This window comes from Neolamprologus multifasciatus, chromosome 23, assembly GCF_963576455.1.
Source record: "Neolamprologus multifasciatus chromosome 23, fNeoMul1.2, whole genome shotgun sequence".
Taxonomy (NCBI): Eukaryota; Metazoa; Chordata; class Actinopteri; order Cichliformes; family Cichlidae; genus Neolamprologus; species Neolamprologus multifasciatus.
In genome coordinates, this window is record NC_140460.1 from 6,695,296 (window position 1) to 6,714,920 (window position 19,625).

At 39.0% G+C, this 19,625-nt stretch overlaps 3 protein-coding genes and 1 pseudogene across 10 annotated transcripts; all 4 read right to left on the reverse strand.

Annotated features, from left to right (window-relative positions):
• Nucleotides 1–2,081: 2,081 nt before the first annotated feature.
• LOC146490868 (cytochrome P450 2J2-like) lies at nucleotides 2,082–5,612 on the reverse strand (annotated as a pseudogene). The gene is made up of 8 exons (XR_014872514.1): nucleotides 5,426–5,612; nucleotides 4,241–4,394; nucleotides 3,979–4,134; nucleotides 3,725–3,901; nucleotides 3,261–3,402; nucleotides 2,762–2,949; nucleotides 2,525–2,666; nucleotides 2,082–2,438 (listed from the first exon to the last, which is right to left on the reverse strand). The product of XR_014872514.1 is annotated as a cytochrome P450 2J2-like (transcript).
• Nucleotides 5,613–6,583: 971 nt separating this feature from the next.
• LOC146490869 (cytochrome P450 2J2-like) lies at nucleotides 6,584–12,595 on the reverse strand. 7 transcript variants are annotated; one of them, XM_085152339.1, is made up of 9 exons: nucleotides 11,919–12,595; nucleotides 10,243–10,379; nucleotides 9,986–10,116; nucleotides 9,713–9,873; nucleotides 9,078–9,254; nucleotides 8,863–9,001; nucleotides 8,439–8,626; nucleotides 7,281–7,422; nucleotides 6,584–7,135 (listed from the first exon to the last, which is right to left on the reverse strand). In XM_085152339.1, the coding sequence occupies exons 1-9, from the start codon at nucleotides 12,117–12,119 to the stop codon at nucleotides 6,960–6,962; spliced, it is 1,452 nt and encodes a 483-aa protein (XP_085008465.1). In that variant the 5' UTR covers nucleotides 12,120–12,595; the 3' UTR covers nucleotides 6,584–6,959. The 7 variants fall into 7 exon arrangements, with proteins under 7 accessions (XP_085008465.1, XP_085008462.1, XP_085008461.1 ...); XM_085152336.1 differs by having other exon boundaries at nucleotides 8,863–8,998; nucleotides 9,967–10,116; nucleotides 10,217–10,379; nucleotides 11,919–12,594; XM_085152335.1 differs by having other exon boundaries at nucleotides 9,967–10,116; nucleotides 10,217–10,379; nucleotides 11,919–12,591.
• A 566-nt stretch (nucleotides 12,596–13,161) lies between these two features.
• On the reverse strand, nucleotides 13,162–16,328 carry LOC146490870 (cytochrome P450 2J4-like). The gene is made up of 6 exons (XM_085152379.1): nucleotides 16,195–16,328; nucleotides 15,600–15,776; nucleotides 15,370–15,508; nucleotides 14,605–14,792; nucleotides 14,043–14,184; nucleotides 13,162–13,826 (listed from the first exon to the last, which is right to left on the reverse strand). Exons 2-6 carry the CDS (start codon nucleotides 15,750–15,752, stop codon nucleotides 13,651–13,653), a joined length of 798 nt encoding a protein of 265 aa, XP_085008505.1. The 5' UTR covers nucleotides 15,753–15,776; nucleotides 16,195–16,328; the 3' UTR covers nucleotides 13,162–13,650.
• LOC146490871 (cytochrome P450 2J1-like) lies at nucleotides 16,242–19,229 on the reverse strand. The gene is made up of 4 exons (XM_085152380.1): nucleotides 18,677–19,229; nucleotides 16,760–16,922; nucleotides 16,461–16,610; nucleotides 16,242–16,355 (listed from the first exon to the last, which is right to left on the reverse strand). The coding sequence occupies exons 1-3, from the start codon at nucleotides 18,875–18,877 to the stop codon at nucleotides 16,501–16,503; spliced, it is 474 nt and encodes a 157-aa protein (XP_085008506.1). The 5' UTR covers nucleotides 18,878–19,229; the 3' UTR covers nucleotides 16,242–16,355; nucleotides 16,461–16,500.
• Nucleotides 19,230–19,625: the final 396 nt, after the last annotated feature.

Here is a 19,625-nt window from a genome sequence, read left to right on the forward strand (position 1 = left end):
GGTTTGTTTGTTTTTAAACCCTCTGGTTAAGGTTAAAATGGGCATGTGCAGTGAATATCAGCGCTATGTGGCCAGAAGTGTGATAATATAATTTATTTTGTGTAATAAACAACTGCAAGGATAGATGATTACAACAAATAGATGAGTAATACATAAAAGTAATACATAGATGAATAATGATGATGAGTTATGATGCGTAATCATGGGAACAAGTGGGTTTACAAACGGGAGCAGAAGCTGAAATAATGCCTCTACTGAAGCCAATTGCACTAAATGCACTAAATGTGCACTGTTACAAGAATATTTTTCTTTCTATTGTTTTCTATTAATTTATATAATTTTAAGTTAAGCTGGACAGAGTTCTTTTAAAGAAAGATTTACTTTTATTCTCAAAAGTTAAGCATGACAGGCTTCTGTTTAAGAAAGAGACCTGTTTTATTGTGTTAATGTTGTCATTTTGAGCTAAAAATAAATGCCTAAATGATTTTTGTTTCCCATGTGTTGATATCACAAAGAATACGCATCTACTTAAATCAAATTCAAGTCAAATGGTTAAAAAAATAATTTCACACACAAAAAAAGAGCTAAAAAATTCACCACACTGGGAAGGGTGAAGTCAACTGGGTCGCCCGGCCCTGGCCACGAGGTGTCCCTTATTTATTTCGCAGGGAGTTGGCAACCCTAGCTCGAACAGTGCATGGGCCTCTCCGCTTCACATGGTGCCCAAATCGGACGGTGGGTGGCGGCCATGCGGAGATTTCCGCCATTGAAATAATGCCACGAAGAATGACCGTTACCCCATCCCCCACATTCAGTAATTTTCTCGCCAATCTTTACCTGGACGATATTTTGCTGGCCAGCTGCTCGGCGAGCCAGCACGAGTCCCATCTGCGCCAGGTTTTCCAGCGTTTGGCAGCACACGGCCTGATCATCAACCCTTCCAAGTTCCAGTTTGGGTTGCCTGTTCTGGATTTCCTCCGGCACCGCTGAGGGTGTGGTTCCGTTGCTGGACAGAGTCCAGGCCGTTTCAGTTTTCCAAAGCTTTAAATGACATTCTTCCTTCCCGCATCATTAAGGATGCTCTGACTACTATTGGACCCTGTATCTCAATTTTAATGAGCTCTTCCTTGTCATCAGGCTGTGTTCCGACTGCCTTCAAACATGCAGTCGTGCAACCTGATATTAATAAAAGCAACTCTGACAGCAACGCTCTTTCAAATTACAGGCCAATTTAAACTTAACTTCATGTCTAAGATTTTAGAAAATATAGTTATCCAGCAACTACAGTCCTTCCTAGAGACAAATGGTGTCAGCGACAAATTTCAATCTGGATTCAAACTCTCAATAAAGCAATTGAGAGTTTTTAACCGCTGATTCAGGGCATCCTGTGGCTCAAGTTTTATTAGATCTAACTTCTGCCTTCGATATGGTTGACCATAATATTCTCCTAACAAGGCTGGAAGATGTAGTTGGCCTTAAAGGTAAAGTTCTTTTATGCTTTAAATCGTATCTATCAGACAGATCCTTCTCTGTCACCACGGGGAAATACTCTTCCTCTTCTGCCCTGGTTAACTGTGGTGTGCCTCAGGGATCCGTATTAAGCCCTACGCTGTTCTCCCTGTACATGCTGCCCTTGGGACTCATCTTTAAAAAACATAACATATTCTACCACTGCTACGCGGTTGATATCCAAATCTACCTTCATCTAAACTTGGATGCCCCATCTCCTCTCTTGCCTTTGTTCGACTGTCTGCGAGAGGTTTAAAATTGGCTATCCCAGAATTATCTTGTCTTAAATGAAAGCAAAACCGAAATGATTGTTTTCGATAGCCACATTCCCCAGGGCCAGCTAACCAATACACTGGGGTCTTTCACCAGCCACCTCTCTCATTCTGCCAGAAATCTTTGAGTACTCCTGGATAGTTCTTTTAAATTAGAGAAGAAATCCACTGTGGTAAAAACTAGCTTTTATCAATTGCGGCAAATTTTCAAAGCTAAGCCCTATTTACCACATAAAGAACTCAAAAAACTCCTCCATGGCTTTATCACTTGCAGATTGGACTATTGCAACACTTTTTACTTGGGCCTTGTTTTATATAGCACTTTTCACAGATAAAAATCAAAGTGTTTCACAATAAAACAAGAAATAAAAGTAACATGCATATAGTGTCTCAATATGTAAAATTTTTATTAAATCTTTGCTGGTCCCATGAACCTTGTGGAGTTTCAGTTTATTCATCTTTGTGTTTGCCCGACATGACATCAGCGAGGCACTGCCTGCATCCTGAACTCCTCAGGGGAATTGTTGAAACCCAACACATCCTCCAAGCTCGGCATTTTTCCAGGAACAGGTCTGAAGGTGAAGCGTTGGAGCAGAGATGCAAAGAAAAGTAAGAGCTCCATTTTGGCCAGGGGCTCACCGATACACACACGTTTACCTGTGGGAAACAGAAGTTTTTATCCTGCTAACCCTTGATATCAAATGTACTCTCAATGGAAACCTAATTACACGCCATAAAATTACCTGCTAAAAATGGCAAGAAGGCATCTCTTCTTCGAAATTTGCCCTCTGAGTCCAAGAAATGTTCAGGGTTGAAGACATCTGGAGTCTCCCACTCATTCTTATCAAACAGCACAGATGAAAGTATTGTAGTAACAGCTGTGCCCTGAAGTTTCATTATAAGATGTTGTTATTAGCTATTTATAAATAATTGACACACACAATTTAATTTCTGACTCAGTCTGGTAAATAATCCCTTACCTTAGGAATGAAGTATCCTCCCAGTGTAGAATCTTTACTGGCCATTTTTGGTAATCCCAGTGGAACAATATTTCCAACCCTCTGGGTCTCGTGGATAACAGCATCAGTGTAGGTCAGTTTGGGCCTATCGGTCAAGGTGGGCAGGCGAGACTGTCCGACTACTCTGTCTATCTCTGCCTGGACTTTCTCTGAAAGGGGAAACAGTAACAACTAAAAGTCATCACAATATGCCATATTATTAACTGAAGTAAAAGTGGTCCCAAAATATTAAAAACAAATGTCAGCAGCAGGTTTGCTATAACAACAATTTCCGACGCAGTATTTATATTTAATTGGTGTTGTGTGAAAATGAGGCTCTGAACCAACGATGTCTAATTTTGTTGGGAAAAAAAATGCCTCGATGCCCCTCCGGTCTACACCTCCTTCACTTTCATCTTTGGAGACTACACAAGGAGAGGAGTTGGGAAATTGAAGGGGGATTGATTAATAAGGGACTAACCTTGTATTTCTGGGTAGTTGATCATAAATACTAGAGCCCAGCGTAGAGTGGTGGAAGATGTCTCTGTCCCAGCCTCAATCAGGTCAAGGGTACAAACCAGAAGCGTTTCAGTATTAAAGCCAGCACGAGGATCCTCTTTTTTCTAATGTAACAGAAAAATACAGACATTATCCACAGTACTGGGCTCATTTAGGTAATTTACATTATTACCAGTTAATCTCATGATCATAAGGATTGTGATTTTTGATTAACTGATTCATTTGGGTGGCTGAAGTCTCAGAAACTTTTGAAGGACTTCTTTTGAATCCAAACACAGTGCTGGCACATTACAAATGTGACCTATTAGTGGCCAGTGTAGACAATTGTTATGGTTTACATGAACACATGCTTATTGTTTCAATTAATTTTTTAAAAAGTTAACAGAATAGTATTCATATGCTTCACTAGAAATGTTTTTGTGTTACCTTTTCCATCTCTGACAGATATGCATCAATGAAATCACGAGGGTCATCTGGGTTCCACTCTTCCTGGTGTTTTTCAATTTCTCTGTTTAAGAAAGTCATGATCTCCCTGTAGTTGGCATGGACAGTCTGGTGAGGTCCTGGCAGGTACTTCATCAAGCCAGGGAAGGCATCATACAGCTGGTGAGGATGATCAACTCTTAGTAAAAGACCAACAACAACATCATAAGTGATCACAACATGGTAGTTTAAACAACCTGTGCCTGAGCTGAACCAGCAAGCAGAAGGGCATCATTGTCCAGCTCCAGAATTTTACGAAAGCTCGGATCAGTGTATTCAAAGCGATGTCCGAAGACCACAGAGGAGATGATGTTACCCACTGCATTTGTCATGAGTAGTGGGGGTTGAATGGTCTACCTGGGAAGATGTCAAATTATACTCAAATCAACAGAAATCCTGCTACAAAAATGATTTCAATGCAGAGCAATCCCTTCAGTCGTGTGAATTCCTGCAGCCTACTTGCCCTGCTCCTCCTTGAAAGCTTCACAAAGGAAGCTGCACTCCACGTCAATGTACTTCTCCAGTGACTTTTGGCCTTCTCCAAAGTAACGCAGGTGAGTGTTGGCAAACTTCCTCTGGTTCTTCCAAAGATAACCGTTGCTCATAGATATCCCTTGGAGAATATTATATTAAGTTAATAATAAGGAAGCCTTTGCACGGATGTACATTTTGTAGGGGACGGAGTACAATGTGAGCCAAAACAAAATGAAGTTATCATTAAGGACTATGTGACAGGCAAGGCAAGACTCTGAGACAAAGAGGTAAACTAAAAGAGGCAGCTTTATTGCTGTATCTTATACACTTAAAAATACAAAAAACTCAGGTGAGAAATAAAACTAGAAGCTTAAGGAACTGATGAATTAGGAAACTAATGACATGGAAACATGGAATTCCAGAAGACAGCTAGAGAAGCCGACACCACAGAGAAGAGAGGGAGATGCAGACAGTATGTACACAGATTGGGGTAGAGTGGACACACCTGAAGAACACAGCTGAACAGAATCTGACTGACAGGACAGGAAGAAAACCTGAACATAACACACGCAAGACTATCAAAATAAAATAGGAATTAACACACATACTCTGATACTCAGACCACGCCACGCAAACTTGACACTGGGACTGGGGATAACCATGAAGATATGAAAGACTGGTGAGTAAAGGGAACAAAACACAGAGAGATGAACATGGAAACATGAAGGGAGAAAACAAACAGAGAGGACTAAAGAAAGTATTAACTGGACACAAACAGAACAAACATGAAGAAACCAGAATTGAAGAACTACAGTATGACTAATAAACCCATCCGCACAGGAAACAAACATACTCAGGAACTAGTTCATAATTATCTTATTATGAAATAATAAATAGTTCCAAAATCAAACTCAAAAACTGGGTCCAAGACCCAGGACTGTAACAGCACTAAAAAATAATTTCATTATATTTTTTAATTTGATATGCTTTTTCAGGGTTTGTTTTGAGAATTGGGCCATACAGGGACGTGATATAATGAGGATGTACAGGTATTGATCATTTCTAGTTTGATGACAATCTAATACAGCTTAAGACTTGGGGAAGGAGGTTGGTACAGCAAAAAATATAGGCTATAGCACATGCTTACATGCACGTGTTTTAACTACTCACCTAAGCCCTTTAATACAACATGGAAAAGAGGGATGATTGGTCGATCAACAAAGCTGTCCAGCTGGCTGACAAGAGCCTCTTTGACCATTTTATATCCTGCAACAAACACCATCCTCTCACTGCCCCTCCTCAAACTGAACACGGGGCCGTACTTCTGAGCCAGCTGCATTTAGAAATAAATCAAGAGTTCACAGTTGGTATTCCTTTAGAAGTAAAGACTTTTTGTCAGATTAAAAACCCTTCAAGTGCAGGGCTCGCAAAATCGCTAGCCCGACGTCCCGGAGCTAGCGATATCCGGTCGGGTGACCAAAATCTATCTCAGCCCCGCCAGTCTCAAGTGACAGTTGTGAATGCAAAGCCTGGCCGGCTTCTGGAAAGCGTACACACATTTGCAGGGTACACCAGGTAGATGGTTCGGATCACGTTTGTTTAGAACCGGACCGACGCCACCTTCTCCAAAGAGTCCCGGTGTGGTTGTTTTGGTCCGCAGGACCGCAGCTGAGTGCGATTAAGCTACTCTTATCTACTCTCTTGTCATAAAGGGTCACCACATTAGAAGCTCCACGTTTAATTTAAGAGCATTTAACATCAGATGTTCTTTCTTAAGTGTCCCTTAAGGGGATTTCTGTCTCTGGCTCAAACTGAACCAACAACCTTTCACTTGCCAAACAAATCCATAAGAAAGTTTAAAGAAGCTAGCACTGAACCACAACCAGCAACGACTCCAACCCAAAGGCTTTAAAATTGTGATTAAAATATTTTCTTTAAACATAATCACATTAGTCCAGATGTTACCACATAACTTTATTTAACAGCTGAGGTAGTGTGAATACAATCTGTCAGTGATAGTGTCGATAATACAAGTTCATAATAAAAAAGCAAGTGTATGTAGAAAATCAATTTTTTTTTCTGGCATTGTGCATTTCATTACAAGCAGTGGTATGAAAAATAAAAACACTCACACGATTACAGTTATTAAGATCACCCTTTCACCACCTATTTTTCTGGCTTGCCTGCATCCCTTTGAAATGTGACCTCTTAAAAAGTTGTACTTTAACCTCCTAAGACCTGAACACTTATGTGGCGTGCATTTTGAATTTCTCTTTGCTATTTGGGCTGACTGGGACCTGATGAATGTAAAAACAAAGAACTATCTGATTTGATTTTTTTTTTTTTTTACCTTATTTTTGTTTCTGAGAAAAATGAGATCCACATAAGAAGACATTCATTTTAGATTTCAATAGAACAGTGGCAGTATATTGTCCTCGTAAGTGGGTATCAGGCCCTTGTAGAGCAACATTTAGTATTTTGGTCGAGACAAACCAAAAGGTGATGTCCACATATGTGGACGCCAGGTCCTAGGAGGTTTATATTGTAAACCTTTATACTTTTACTTGTTGAATACAGTAGACTGAATGGTGAGAAGAAGAAAAAAGCAAAATTTTAAGATACTCATGCTGTGAGGTGAAATTATTTAGCAGGTATAGATAATGTGATGGAAAACAGATGTTTTCAGTTTGTCATAGCTGGTGGTTTAACGCGGTACAGCACAGAGGCGGTAAGGTTTGGGACAGCGTGTGCCTCCCAACTGGAACTCCAGACTGGGCTGCTCTCCAGCAGGTGGCGAAAGAGAAAACCTCTGAAGGAGGGAGGTGAAAAACAAAAACAACTCCATCCTGGCCAGCTGTTCTCCAAGACACACACGCTTACCTGAGAATAAACAATAAGACATGAGTTTTATTATAAAATTTTTAAGATATTCACTATATCGCAGAGTTTACTACACTTCTGCAACAAACTAAGGATGCATGCCATTTGGCTAAAACAGTACAAGAGGCTTTAATGTACAACAAACCTGCAGAAAAGAGAAGGAAAGCATCTCTCTTGCGAAATTTACCATCCTGGTCCAGAAAGTGTTCGGGGTTGAAAGAGTGTGGAGTTTCCCACATTGACTCATCATGTAGGACCGAGTCAAGTGTAGCCAGGATTATGGTGCCCTGAAGAAGTATGACACAAAAAACTGAGATGCTAAAATTGTAAAATAATTAAAAGTGTAATAAATAAAAAATAATAATAAAATCAAAAGAAAGAAAAATATCAGATATTTAAACTAATAAAATTTATCGGGACAACACCATGTTTACCACTGTGTACTATATTATCTTTTTACTCATTTTTTTTACTCATTTGCAAACCGAGAAGACCTGCTGCTGGACTTTTTTGGAGAAAATGTCCCATCCTTTCTTATATACGAATTTAGCTGTTAGGCAGTCTTGAGTTTTATTTGTTATATATTTTTTTTAGTTTCATGACTCTTCTACTATCCCACCTTTTTAGGACATGTTTCTGTAATCAGATTCAAAATAAGCTGATAGTTTTTAAGAAATAGTAAAATATCTCAATTTAAACATCTGACATGTTTTCTAATATATTTCTGTTACATGTTGGTTTATAAACCTTACAAATCACTGCATTCTGTTCTTATTTAAATTTCACACAATATCCCATTTCCATATATTTTAGCCAATAACTACACTTAATAATAAATGCATCTGATTTATCAGGAATTTAGATCATTTTCTGAACAATATTCGAAAGACTCACTCACCTACAGGTTCAAGCTCACATAAACACATGATTTCTGTCTTCCTATACAATACTTGAAACACTAGTGTGAACTAGAGTGAACAGCTACTTAATTAAAGTTAGAACTCCATAATGTTTGCATCATCAAGTATCAACAACAGTCCCAAATGGACAAATAACAAAGCTGAGGTCTTAGAGCAAGTGTAGGATCTCCTGAATACTTAGAAAGGATGTGATAATCACCTTGTTTCAACAGTTTGTTTCTTTGTTTGTTTCTTTATTTTTGGTTTTATTTGTGTATTGTGTAATTATTTGCTTTTTGTGTTTGGGGTGGGGGGTTGGGTTGGTTCCTGGAGGTTTAAAATGCTAAGCCAGAAAGTCTGACTTGGAAAAGAAGAGGCACTAAAATTGTTAGTGGATTGTGTACCTTTGGGATTGTGTACTTATCAATTGCAGTGTCCTTGCTTGCACTGCGGGCCACATTGAAGGGGATAATGTTGCCCATTCTCTGGATCTCATGGATGACCGCATCAGTATAGGGCATGTTTTCTCTGTCAGTCATAGACGGCTGTCTGGATGAACCAATCACAGCATCGATCTCAGCCTGGACTCTCTCTGTGGAGTGAAAACAGGAAACAAGTTTAAAAATAAAGCTTAAGATGAAAATAAACTAAAAAAACTAAACTAAACTGAAAGGAGTGAGACTTAAAAATAAATAAATTAAAAGCCATAATAACTGAGTGCTGTCTGCTGCACAGATAACTGGGGAGAAAATTCTCATTCCACCTACAATCAATATGTGATGGCAAGATGAATACACAGTATGCAGGCATGATGGATATTATGCACACCTTGTATGTCAGGGTAGAAGATCATGTAAAGTAGTCCCCAGTGTAAAGTAGTGGTTGTAGTTTCGCTTCCAGCAAAAAACAGGTCCATAGTGCACGCACTTAAACTGCTGTGATCAAAAACTGAATCACTGCCCTCCTTCTAGCAGAGACAGGAATAAATGACTGTTGACATATTTCATTTGAAGTGCAAAAAGAAAACACAGCACACCACTTACATCTCCCATTTCTATGAGAAAGGCATCGATGTAATCTCTCTGTGATGCTGGGTTAAAGTTTTCCACGTGTTCTCTGATTTTCGTTTTTATGAAATCAGTTATGTGTCGTTTTAAAGTTAGTATCTTCTGATGAGGTCCAGGCAGCCACTTCACCAGCCAGGGCATTGTGTTGTACATCTACAGAACAGGAAGCCAGTTACCAAATCATATGATGGTCTGGAAACAACTGTGACATTTCTACCTGTGTATTTCTCTATGGTACTCAAAGGACCCTGAATTAACATGTGTTGGGGAATTCCACAGATCCAAAGATATTGATGGAAGTCTAACGTCCAGGGAAAAATGAAATCTTTTAAACCTTATTTTAGAGCAAAGTCAACAAACCATTTCAGTTTGGTGATTCTATACACTCAGTTTATGTTTCAGTGACCACTGAAATTAAAGGTTAATCTAGATAATTATTAATACACTTTGTTAATACACATGTTCAGTAAAAAAAAAAAGTATTTTTAGATCAATACATTTGAATTTAATAAGGTGATGTTTGTTACTTAACTAAATATGACATATGTATTCAGGACATGTTGTGATGTAATAAGTTTAATAAATGTTGTTGCCTTTTTAAAGGAGGTTACCTGTGCCACTGTGGTTCCCTGTAAACGTACTATCTCGGTAAAGTTATTAAGAATAGACTGATACTGCTCATCAGTGTACTCAAATCGATCCCCAAATACCAAACAGCAGATGATGTTTGACACGGCGTTGTTTAACACTGGCTGGGCATTAACAGGCTTTCCTGTAGAATAAAGAGACAATGAGAATACGAGGCAGTAAAAGGCTTGTTGAGTAATGATGTTTGTGCAATTTCTAAGTGTGTGTTTGTGTGTGCCTTGATGATCCGCAAAGGCCTCTGTGAGATACTGGCACTCCTGCTGGATGGAAAACTCCAGGGTCTTCTTGCCCAGACCAAAGTTTCTGAGTGTATGAAGAGTAAATCTCCTCTGCTGCTTCCACTGATACCCATTTGACATCACAAGACCTTTGGACACACACACAGACACACACACACACTGATGCTGCTGGTCTAATTACTGCTAATGAGATTCTTTTGGGGGAAAAAAGGAAAAGAAAAAAACCACCATTATTCCCAAATAAGTCTTCAAATATGGGTACTGCAGGACGATCTGTGAAATCTTCTCCTTGTTGGACCAGCGCTTCTCTCAAAAGCTTGTAGCCATTAAGCACCACAACTCTTCCACCAAAGAGTCGAAGGCTGAAAATTTTTCCATATTTCTCTGCAAACTGAACACAGAGAGTGGACAGGTGTGTTTGTGAGGAGGACAACTGTGTTTTTATACATCACTTTGCATTTAAACATTCGTTTTTATTAATCTCTGACTCTCTTGCACACTATGTTTTCGTACAGTTTCCATCCCCTCACCCCAAACCAGTCGCGGCAGATAGTTACCCGTCCCCGGGCCTGGTGCTGCTTGAGATTTCGTTCTGCTAAAATGCAGTTTGTTGCCATGTGCTTGATGGTTGCTGGGGTTTTCGCTGTATTATTGCGGGAGTTTACAATATCCTAATCACACTAAAAATAAGTTTTTAAAAAAAATGGTGGTAGATGTTGTTTATTTGATACTTTTTTTTTAACCCACTGCCAGGTGGTTGCTAGGCATTTATAATTCACCTCTTATGGATATAAATAACATGCTACAGTTCATGCTACAGTTCTGAAATGAAAATGAAATGATGCTTAAGGCTAAATCCAAGGTCATTTTTACATGCTGCTAGGTGATTGCCAACATGATAAATATGTAAATGGCCTGTATAGCGCATTTCTAGTCCCTAAGGACCCCAAAGCGCTTTACACAACCAGTCATCCACACACCCATTCACACACTGGTGATGGCAGCTACATTGTAGCCACAGCTGCCCTGGGGCGCACTGACAGAGGCGAGGCTGCCGGACACTGGCGCCACCGGGCCCTCTGACCACCACCAGTAGGCAACGGGTGAAGTGTCTTGCCCAAGGACACAATGACCGAGACTGTCCAAGCTGGGGCTCGAACCGGCAACCTTCCGATTACAAGGCGAACTCCCAACTCTTGAGCCACAATCGCCCCATGTAGAAATATGTATATATGAAAATATATATATATGAAAATAATTACATATATAAATAATTACTTAAAGATCGAGTATCATCATTTAAAGAATTTATTAACTCATTCATTTTTAATTAATTTTTTGTATTAATTAATAATATTTTTATTATTTAAATATTTAACATTTTAATTCTTTAATGATACATTTAATTAAATATTTAATAATGTATTTATTGACACTCCAAGCCCTCCATACACTTACACACGCCATGCAGATTTAGAACTACACACTCATAGTACACTCATACCGCAGAGAAATGTGAGCACGTTTATAAAAGTGCAAAAATGTTTGTGTTTGATTGCAAAAGCAAAGCAGGAGTGACATTATTTCATTGTCGGTAATGTTATAAAACCAGCTGCATGAACTGCTCAATGATCAGTCTGACCTACAGAAGCGCAAAGCTATTGCGAATCGAATAACAAAATATAACTTGCACATTTGATTAGTGTAACTTAAAGTGTATCAGTACAATTCAGTTGATGAGGCAGAGTGACTTTATTGGGCAGGCCTGGTGTCTTCATCTTAAACTCTAAACTTAGCATAAAATCTTTAAGTTTAATCCTCTAATGAAAACAATAAATGCGTATTTTAAAAGCGGTCAAACTAGAGTGTTACTTTAACCTGTCAGCAATTTGTTTAATATGACATATTATTCTTATGTATAGTGTCATACCTCTGCGAACTGCAGGTGAAGTCTGCTAGGTCTGATGCGATGAAGATCGCCGATGAAAGGAAGAGCCCAGGGTCCAGGAGGAAAATTTCTCGGCACTCTGTTCTTCAAAAAATCAGTCAGGAGCAGAAAAACACACAGGAATAAGAAAATGCTGCTGAAGTCTATCCACTCTAAGCCCAGGACACTGTATAATGTCTCCATGTCTTCACTTGTTTGTGCTGACCTGTAGTTCGTTTACAGGTAACAATCAGTTGATCGATTTGTTAACTTGTAGCGTTCCCCCTCGAACTTTGGTTTCTTTTCACAAAGAGAAAAAAAAGAATCAAAATGCGTCATTACAAAACACGTGAGAACGTTTACTCCGCTTATTCGTCAGATGTGTCAGGGATGGGATAACACTCTTAACTGCGCCACCACAACAGATCTGAGGTTTGGTACCAAATGCATGCGGTAAGCATGCAGCTGGGGCATGCTAGGTTGTGAAAACAGTGCTCAGTGCTCTCTTGTTGAACCTGCAGCTGCTGCAGAGGGGTCCAATGGCCAAAAAGCAATATAGTAACACAGATTTCTCTTTGAAAAGCACATATTAGCATAGTAAAACCTTCACTGGCTGTAATGGTGGTTTAAGCAGATCCCTTAGTTTCTGTAGATGTTCATAGAACTTGATTTTTTCTCAACAGAGACTTCAGAAGTTGAACTTCAGAACCTGTAATCTGCTGAATGCACTCTCCCAATTTAGGGGTTGAAGCCTCCAATGCACCCATTCAACCTCTCAACCTGCTCCAGTTGTACCTCAGTCCTCTTAATCTCACAATTTTACTGTCACCAATCTGAAACTTGTTGTTTTCAACCAATTTTGGAGGTGTGTCCCATTGTGTGTCTGTACAAAGAACAGGCAGATTCCACACAAAAGCTCCAGCCAGCAATGCGGTTCACATCCAGCCTATAATTATCCTTTGTTTATAATCTTAAGATTGCTGAATTATTGGTCACTAGAAGTATTTGGGTGGTAATAGTGCTTTCACTTAGGGATTTAAATATTTGCCTCACCATGGTTACTTTAGATGTGGTGACATTCTCTCACTGGTTATTTGATATCATGCACATGTGAAGATAAAGAACACCTCAGAATTTGCTTTGTGTGCAAAGGTAAAGGTTTGATTTACACCCAAGAAAAGTTCTTTATTTCTTCACATGCCAGAATGTGGTGTTTTATTCATGAAGACAACAAGTGACTCTGAAAGCCTTTAAATAAAGAGTAAAGTTTTTATTGAAACTGAAGTGTCCAGATTACATCATGCATTCTCAAACTGATAAACAGCACTGAAATGAACCGCACTCCCACCTGTTAAAGCTCAGTCTGAAACTATATTGTGACCTTAAACACAAATCCTAATGACAGTGTGATTTATTTAAGCAGTGTGATTTATATGAGCACAATGAGTTTGGTAGGCCTGACAAATTTAATGTGCACTGGAAAAGACTTTAAGAGAGTTGCAGGAGAAGATATTTACTGCATATTTGAAAACAGTCCTTTAATACAGAGAGGACAAAAAAATCACAACTGGCATTCTTCTAAAATTGTAATATAGGAGATCATCATTCATTACAACAAATGTAATAGAATAGAATAGATTAGCTGGAAGACAGTGTAATAATAATGGAAGAGAGTGATTAGTTGTGATTCATTGTGCTGAGAAAGGTATGCCCTCGGTTTACAAGAACTGGTGGTTTAACGTGGCACGGCACAGAGGCGGTAAGGTTTGGGACTGCGAGTGCTTCCTAACTTGAACTCCAGACTGGGCTGCTCTCCAGCAGGTGCAGAGAATGAAAACCTCTGAAGGATGGAGGTAAAGAACAGGAATAACTCCATCCTGGCCAGCTGTTCTCTAAGACATGAGCGCTTGCCTGAGTACACAATGAGACACAAGTTTTATTCACTCAATTTAGAAGTTAATCACTTTGGTCACAGATTATTGCTGCAGCTCTGGAACTTAACAGAGATACCATTAAGAGACCGATCCCCTACCAAAGACATACTACTTTAGTAATCTTGCCTCCTTAAAGCACTTGGCTTTAAACAGCCTTTAACTGGATTTTGAGGAACTGTAAAAACTGACTAACCTGTAGAAAAGGGAAGGAAGGCCTCTCTCCTCCTAAATTTACCATCCTGGTCAAGAAAGTGTTGAGGGTTGAAGGAGTTTGGAGTTTCCCACATTGTCTCGTCATTTAAGACCGAGTGTAGAGCAGGTATGATCATTGTACCCTGAGAAAATACTGCCAGTTAGAAGCGTTATTTAAACAGGGACTAGAAAGAAAGAGCATATGTCATTCACATTAACTTCTATAAAACTTGTGGTTCCCAGTGCATTTAAAAGTAGAATAGGAGGCAGAGCCTTCAGCTTTCAGGCCCCTCTTCTGTTTCTCCCAGTTTGGATGTGGGAGGCAGACACCCTCTGTACTTTCAAGATTAAGCTTAAAACTTTCTTTTTTGATAAAACATATAATTTCCATGATGCACTGAGTGGTTCTTCTTCACAACAAAATGTTATTGAGAACAACAAACTTTGAGAGTCCTGGCATTAGATGATAAAAGGACAACTTTTTCATTCAAAATCTATCTGAGAAAACAAAAAACACCAAAAAGTGCTATAAAAAAATTCATCTTTGCAATTCCTTTATGTACCTTTGGGATTGTGTACTTATCCAATGTTGTGTCCTTGTTTGCAACATGGGCCACATTGAGGGGAATGATGTTGCCCATTCTCTGGATCTCATGGATGACCGCATCAGTATACGGCATGTTTTCTCTGTCAGTCATAGACGGCTGTCTGGATGAACCAATCACAGCATCGATCTCAGCCTGGACTTTTTCTGCACATAGTGAGAACATGAACTGGTGGCTGTTGTCACAATTTGGCACTAATAAAAGGAACCTGGATTACAAAATAAAACTGAAATAAAATTAACAAAATTAACCAACACAAGAATGATCGGTGAGAAATCTGTTAGATTTGTATTGTTGGATTGCCATTTATGCCTAGAAATATATATTTATTAGGTTTAGGGAAGTCGTTTATGGGGTCACACACACACACACACACACATACTTACACAACGCACAGGCAAGGTACTCTTTGTGTGTATGTATACGTCATATGTTAATGAACCTATGTATATTCATGTAACCTAAATAAAAGAGCAATGTTACGGGGGAACGGACGAGAGCAACTGGTGTCAAGCGAAGGAGCGGCGTTTGTCCAATTCTCTCCCGTGCACGAGAAACATACAGAACTTTGCCTACTCGTGTCTTGCTTTGCTGTGTAGTTAAATTGTCTTGAACGTTCCAGCGAATAGGTTTAAGCTACAAACCTGTCAAAATCTCTGAAAAAAACTAATAGAAAGATGGTCACAAGTGTGTATTCAGAATCTATATTGTTCATACACACACCTTGAATGTCAGGGTAGTAGATCATGTATAGCAATCCCCAGCGTAAAGTAGTTGTAGTGGTTTCAGTTCCAGCACCAAACAAGTCCAGGGTGCAAAAACACAAATTGCTGAGACTAAAACCAGAGTCTTCGTCCTCCTTCTATCAGAGTCACAAAATCCAGACGCAGGAAATAAAAGGCATGTTTTTTAGAAAGTTTAAATGAACAAGAACACATTTTGAAAACACTTACCTCCCCCATTTCTATGAGAAAAGCATCAATGTAGTCTCTTGGTGATGATGGGTTGAAGTTTTCTCTGTGTTCTTTGATCTTGACTTCTACAAAATCAATTATCTTTTGGATCAGAGTGAATATTTTTTGGTGAGGTCCAGGCAGCCACCTCATCAGCCAGGGTAATGTGTTGTAAAGCTACAGAACAGGAAGACAGTTGCAGTAATAGGTCAAATTTTGCAAAAGTAGGTAGTAATGAAAAGTAACAGAGTAAAATCATTTAAACACAATTTTGAAGCATACTTTAATAGTAATTAAAATCTCTTTTACACCACAGCAGATTTCATAAGTAACTTTCTTCCTCCACTGCAGTTAAATGAACACAACAGTAAAATATTTCAGGAAAGATAATCTGCGTTGAGATATCAGTCTGAGAGTCTGAGACGAGGCACAGCCCTGGTGGAGTCTAATGTGAACAATAGCTATGCTCCACTAACTGCTCCATTTGCAAAAATAGCTTTCACTTGGGCTGCACAAAAAAGTTCAGTTAAAGTTTCTTATTTGTTATTTTTAAATCCTGAATCGAACAACACTAAGGTATGTGAAAGAGTTTCACCTGTGCCCACACGCCTCCCTCCAAGTACACTATCTCACTGAAGAGTTCCAGAATAGACTGAAACTGCTTGTCAGTGTACTCAAAACGATTCCCAAACACCAAACAGCAAATGATGTTGGACACAGCGTTGTTTAACAGTGACTGGATATTAAAAGGTTTTCCTGAAAGAGCATATGTCCATTAGACAAAACATTAAAAGCAAACTCCTAATTAATTTCGATTATGTAAAAAAAATGTGTAGGTTTTATGTGTGTGTCTGTGTGTGCCTTGATGATCTGCAAAACCCTCTGTGAGATACTGGCACTCCTACTGGATGGATAACTCCAGGGTCTTCTTGCCCAGACCAAAGTTTCTGAGTGTATGAAGAGCAAATCTCCTCTGTTGCTTCCACTGATACCCATTTGATATCACAAGACCTTTTGGAAAAACAAAACTGCATTAGGCCCAAAGTAACTTAAAAAATAAGGTCAGTAAAATGCTGACCTACGTTTTAACATTGCTAAATAGTCAGATGATGCTGGTCTTATTAAAACATCTTGAAAAACTTTTCATGGAAAATTATCACCTTTATTCCCAACCAATTCTTCAAACATTGGTAGGCTAGGGCGATCCATGAAGTCTTCTCCTCGTTGGATTAGGGCTTCTTTGACAAGCTTGTAGCCATTAATAATCACAGTTCTTTGACCAAAGAATCGAAGACTGAATATGTTTCCATGTTTCTCTGCAAACTGAACATGAACAGAAGATTCTGTTCAGTGTTGGGTTGGGATCTGCCTCATTTGGCTGACCGCTTCATAATTTTGGCTATTTCCTCTTAAGAAAGCCAATATTAATACAGCTTCTTCTGAATAAAATACAGCTTCACATACAGCAACGTCCCTTTCTCTCAATAAATAACCAAAAAGACAAGATAACAAATACTTTATTCATACCATAGGTAGGCATTTTATATAAGAAAATATTTAAGACAATGTTAAACTCTGTGACTGTTCTGCTCTATTGCACATTTTAAAAGCAATTAAAAGCAATTAACCTGCTTTATAAATGCACTGTCTGTTTGTTTATTACTTTCCAGCCCACTGGTAACTCATGATAATGGTTGTGTTCTAGCTGTAGAATGCCCACACTAGGACAGAGTATTAGGGCGAGAAAAAAAAATACTGTTGATCATTTTGAGAATAAGATCAAAAATGTATTTTGAGAAAAAAGTCAAAATATTGTTCTTTGAAAAAAGGCGAAATTATGTTTCTGGGAAAAAAGTCAAAAAGTCTATTTAGAGAAAAAAGTCAAAATGTGGAGATTACAGTAGTTGTTTCACAACAAACTGCCACGTTTGCTATACCCTCTGAGTTAGTGAAAGCATACTTCAGAATGAGTTTTTAGTAACAAGAATATTAGGATCAACATATTAGGATGTTGAAAAGATGGTGCAGGAAGCTTCATCTGCTCAGATTGAAAACCACACAAACTTCAGACAGTTGGCCAGATTTGTACAAAATGAAATTGATATTTGTAAGGTTATTGATAGTTACACTCTTGTCCAATAAAGAGGTCATATGTCAGGATTCTGGCCTTCTACAAGTTCTTTTCATGCCCCATTTTTGTAGAACAACCTCCTTCAAGGCATGCTCTGTGGAGGCATTGTTGCCAACTTTGTCGCTATATTTAGCGAGTTTTCAGACCCCCTTAGCGACAAATCTGGCGACTTTTTCTAGTGTTATTGGAGACTTATTTATGACGACTTTTTGACGTAAAAACGTGTATCGCTCTTACTCTCAACAAGCAGCGGTGCTGCCTTGGGCACCTCGCCGTGCCAAAGCGCTCCCAGGCGGAGGATAGTCCTCCCCCCAGCTGCTATCAGGGCAGGAGACGTTCACACCTGTGCGTAGCCGCTGCTCCCGCACTGACTGTAACGCAGTCAGTTCTTCTTTTACTGTTATGCTGTTTTGTGGATCACAAGGTTTAAAACTACTTATAAACACTCACACACAAAGTAACTCCACCAGAGTGCCAATTTCGGGTCACTTTTGCCGGTCCAAGCCCGGGTAAAGGAGCAGGGTTGGAATTGTGACATTAAAAAACAATAATTGCTAAAAGAAATTTAATTTGTAGTTCTAAATAATCTAACTGCATTTAGGACGTTTTTTACTCACTTTATGTCTCTTCCACGATGTTATTTCTCTCTCCAACAACGTAGGTTACAATTACATTAGCATGACCAATTATGCAAATTAGGCGATGACGTCATGTGGCGACTTCTAGCGACTTTTAGGACAGCCAATAGCGATTTTCCTTACTGAGGAGTTGGCAACACTGTGTGGAGGTTTTTAAAGCTAAGTTGAGGCCACTTGTTCACCGCATCCTACGTGTCTTAATTCGGTTTAAAAAAAATAAATACCACTTTTAATGCCTGGGGCACGTTATTTTTACAACATGACATTTTATTAATAAAAATTAGTAGTAGTAGTAGCAGTATGTATACCTCTGCAAACTGCAGATGAATTCTATCAGGTCTGATGCGATGAAGATTTCCAATGAAAGGCAGAGCCCTCGGTCCGGGAGGAAAGTTTTTTGGCACTCTGTTCTTCAAAAGTTCAGTCGTAAGCAGAAGAACAAACAAAAAGATTAAAATGCTCCTGCCGTCTATCCACTCTGAGCCAAGAAGGCTGTATAATGTCTCCATGGCTTCGCTTAGTTAGGCTGTCGCTTATTGAGATGGGCTATATCTGCAAATATGACGATGATTGTTTTCCCAGATAGCAAGGAGACATTGAACAGATGTTGATTTTCCATCTGAACCATCAGAATCGTCATGCTTGAAATGTCAACACAAAACCAATGTTGAAACAACATTGAAATACTGATGAAACCTGACACTGACATTGAAATAACATTGATTCACTGTTGTTCTGTCATCGTTGATTGTTGATCTATTTATAGTTGACAAGGTGACAACAATCACGTTGAAAAACCATTGATTTATGGTTTCGCGGGAAATTAAAGCTGCTACCACTTGGACTATTCCATAACCCCCCCTCTCACAGTGGTACATCCCTTCAGGTAACCATTGTCTTGTACAGTAGAGCGGGACATTAGATTTACTCTCAGCGGAATTGACCGGAGAAGGCATCAGTTCTTGCACTGCACTGGCCTGCACCACGATTAATATAAGGTAAGAATGAATGACTTTTGTTCTATTCGTTATTTCCACGGTTGCATTTGAATAACAGTAAAAAACAAACAAACTTGTTAATGTAAAGTTTCGGACAAAATGTGGGAGCCCGAAATTGTGTCTACTTTCATCTTACAATCCGGCAACAAATAAATTGCACTGCGAACAAAGTCAACAAAGAAAACATTTTCGTTTCATACTTTTCCGTTATATTCCCTTACAAAGCTAGCTAGCTAGCTTTAACGCTTCGAGGGTTCCT